This window comes from Atta colombica, unplaced genomic scaffold, assembly GCF_001594045.1.
Source record: "Atta colombica isolate Treedump-2 unplaced genomic scaffold, Acol1.0 scaffold268, whole genome shotgun sequence".
Lineage (NCBI taxonomy): Eukaryota > Metazoa > Arthropoda > Insecta > Hymenoptera > Formicidae > Atta > Atta colombica.
Window position 1 is genome coordinate 491600 of NW_017259368.1, and position 2998 is coordinate 494597.

The 2998-nt window shown below is 35.2% G+C and overlaps 1 protein-coding gene across 1 annotated transcript in view; it reads left to right on the forward strand.

Annotated features, from left to right (window-relative positions):
* LOC108689289 (acetylcholine receptor subunit alpha-like 1) overlaps positions 1-2794 on the forward strand; it is a 92254-nt gene extending 89460 nt beyond the window's left edge. Inside the window, exon 6 of the mRNA XM_018196011.1 lies at positions 2591-2794. Coding sequence (XP_018051500.1) covers positions 2591-2794 — 204 coding nt within the window. The remainder of the gene's footprint in view (positions 1-2590) is intronic.
* Positions 2795-2998: the final 204 nt, after the last annotated feature.

Consider the following 2998-nt stretch of genomic DNA (forward strand, 5'->3'; position numbering starts at 1 on the left):
ATACTACTGAAATCGAATATGATCTCAAAAGGGATGGTTTTTTTTTTACACGAATAAAATGAAAAACGCAGAATGGTAGAGACAGTTTTATTCTAAAGAGTCCTGAATAATCCGATCGTGATAGAAAAAAACTTGAAAAATAATTAAACGTTGAATATTATTGTATAGAGGCTTAAGAATTTTATTTTTTATTAATTTATTTGTACTAATTAGTTCTTTTAACTAATTACACTGTAAAAAATACTAATTTTAATAAATATTTGTTCGAATAATTTTAAGTAAATACTTATTAAATGTAAATATATTTATTTTACAAAAATGATTAATTTGATTTAATTATCTTTTTTTATTCAGTAAATATTTATTTATTGTAAGTAAATGTTTACTTACATTAGTACTATTCAAAGAAATATGTTAAGATTTAATAAATTTTTTTTTAGTGTATAATAATATATTCTCAATTTTTTGTATATACTATAGATTTGTCGACATTAACTTTTTATTGCCCTTAATTATATTCCGATGTCGCCTAGAAACGTAGTCATTCTTTCACGGCTCACTAATGATTTATTCAGCATCGGCGGTTAAACGGATGCCGACCCTACAGAACGAGATCACACGTTGAAAGTGCTCTCAAGGCGAGCGATGTTTCTCTGTCAGGTGTCGCGACAGGCAGAAAGGGAAAGAAATATGAGGGGAAGAAATAGTGATACAAGTAGGTAGCGAGTTCTATATAACGGCACGGTGCATTGTCCTCATGGAAGTATCATAAAAGTATTGGGTGACTGTTTTATCGTCTCCAGCTCCCATCTTGTCGCAAAGGGAGTCTAAGGGAGTCAATACATCCCTTTAACGTGTGGGATCGATCATCTTTTCCTTCGCATGTTGCTGGATCTGTGCGTGAAAGTGTTTCAGCGAATCACGCGAGAAAGAAACGCATCTTTATAGCACTGTAAGTCGGGTAACAGATACACCCAAGTTGTTGATACTCAATATGCGCTAGGGACTTTCGCAAAGATCCAGAAGATTCTTTTGTCTTTATGAGATCCATATGTGACTTTTGTACAGTATAAGTTTCCATGCCTTTCTTTCGATGTATGCCATAGGAAATCGAAGCCATTGGAATGGAAAATGCATTATTTGATATCAACTTTTAAAACCAAGGAAATATATCGTACGGTTGAATAATTAAAAATAAATAACAAAGACATATATACAGAAAGAATAATTTTAGTGTATATTATTTAAAAATTTAGCTAAATGTGTTACGTGCACGTTGCACGTAATATATAAAAATATAATAAAAAATATAATAAAATAGAGGACATTGTCTTCTGATTAGATTTTATTCAATATGAATCAGGCAAACTTATAAACTAAATCAGAGATGTGTTACTAGCAGCTGACGAGAACAAACTAATTTGATCAGAATTAGAGAGATCTTCACTACGATAAAAGAGGTAGAATTTTTTCGTTGAATAATAACCAATAATCTAATATCAAAAATGTGTGTGTGGTGAGGATTAAATTAGGCTTGACTCAAGAATCTCTTTGCAGACTCAAGAATTTCTTTGAGTTATAAAATATTAAGTAAGAATGAATATTCGAAGAAAGTTTTAAGGGTGGACAAAAAAAAGAACAAAAACGATAAAAGTAAAATCAAGTGAAGTAAATAGCAGGATCAAGGTTTATTAGGAATGTCTAGACTATAGAAAAACTTTATGTTAGAAAGTCGCGACAAAAGTGACGTGGCATGTAACAAATACAGATCTTAAAATAATTTTGTTAGATTTTAAAGACACAGTCGATTTTTAATTGTGAATTCTGATAGATAAATTTAAATGTATTGTATAAAAAATAAAATGCAATCTAATTCCTATAACTCATTAAATCTTTTGTAAATATATAAGAATTTTTGTCAGATTTTGTACGGAACAACATAAAAACTTGCACTGAAGTTCGACTTAATCAAGTTGCGGACGAAACGTGAAAATTTCACATTAAGTGTTGATAACAATGCTGCAAAAAATTTTAACATTTTAGTATCTATTATTTTTATAGGAATCAGTCTGTCAATTGACAACGATCGAAGTTTTGTCAGCCAAAACTGAACCATCATTGGCAAATGACTGGCTAAAATAATTGAGTCAATACCATCTGCCAGTACTGGGCCCAAGTTATTATTCAATATTTAGGCCGGTATTCATAATCGGTTCTTATTTCAAGATCTAAGTAATATCTTAAGATGCTAATGCGGCCCTCTGATTGATTCGTGACACAAGACAGAACTTAAGATGATTTTGACTATAAGAACTGACTATGAATACCACTCTTAGACAGTACTGCGCCAGTACACTTGAACTGTGACAATCAGTAATGGCGGATAGCCCAGTGAGCCGAGCGTAAAACCTTATATGAATAGATAGTTTGAGTCCTTCATAATTATTTTCAAATCTATATTTAATTAAATTTTCAGATCAGCAGAATCATTCTTTCCGTATATGTTTTTTTATACGACACGATGTATCGATCGCTACGTTAGGAAATGACTATCTAATCGCGACACACATTTCCTTCTAATTGTTCCCAGGTGGAGGAGGACTGGAAGTACGTCGCGATGGTGCTCGACAGGATCTTTCTTTGGATCTTCACGCTGACCTGCGTGCTCGGCACGGCGTTTATTATCTTTGAAGCGCCGAGCTTGTACGATACCACGAAGCCGATCGATATCAAGTACAGTAAGATCGCCAAGAAGAAGATGATGCTGATGAATATGGGCCCTGAGGAGGACTAGTCGACGATCTCGCGCGGCGCGGTGCCGCGTCCACAACGGCGGCTGAACCACCGTTGGCATCGCCGACAGCGTCATCCACGTCGTCTTCGACGCCGTCATTGCCATTGCCATCGCCGTCGTTGTCGCCGTCGTTGTCGCCGTCGCCGTCGCTGTCGCCGTCGTCGTCGCCGCCGTCGTCGCTGTCGCCGTCGTCGCCGCCGTTGC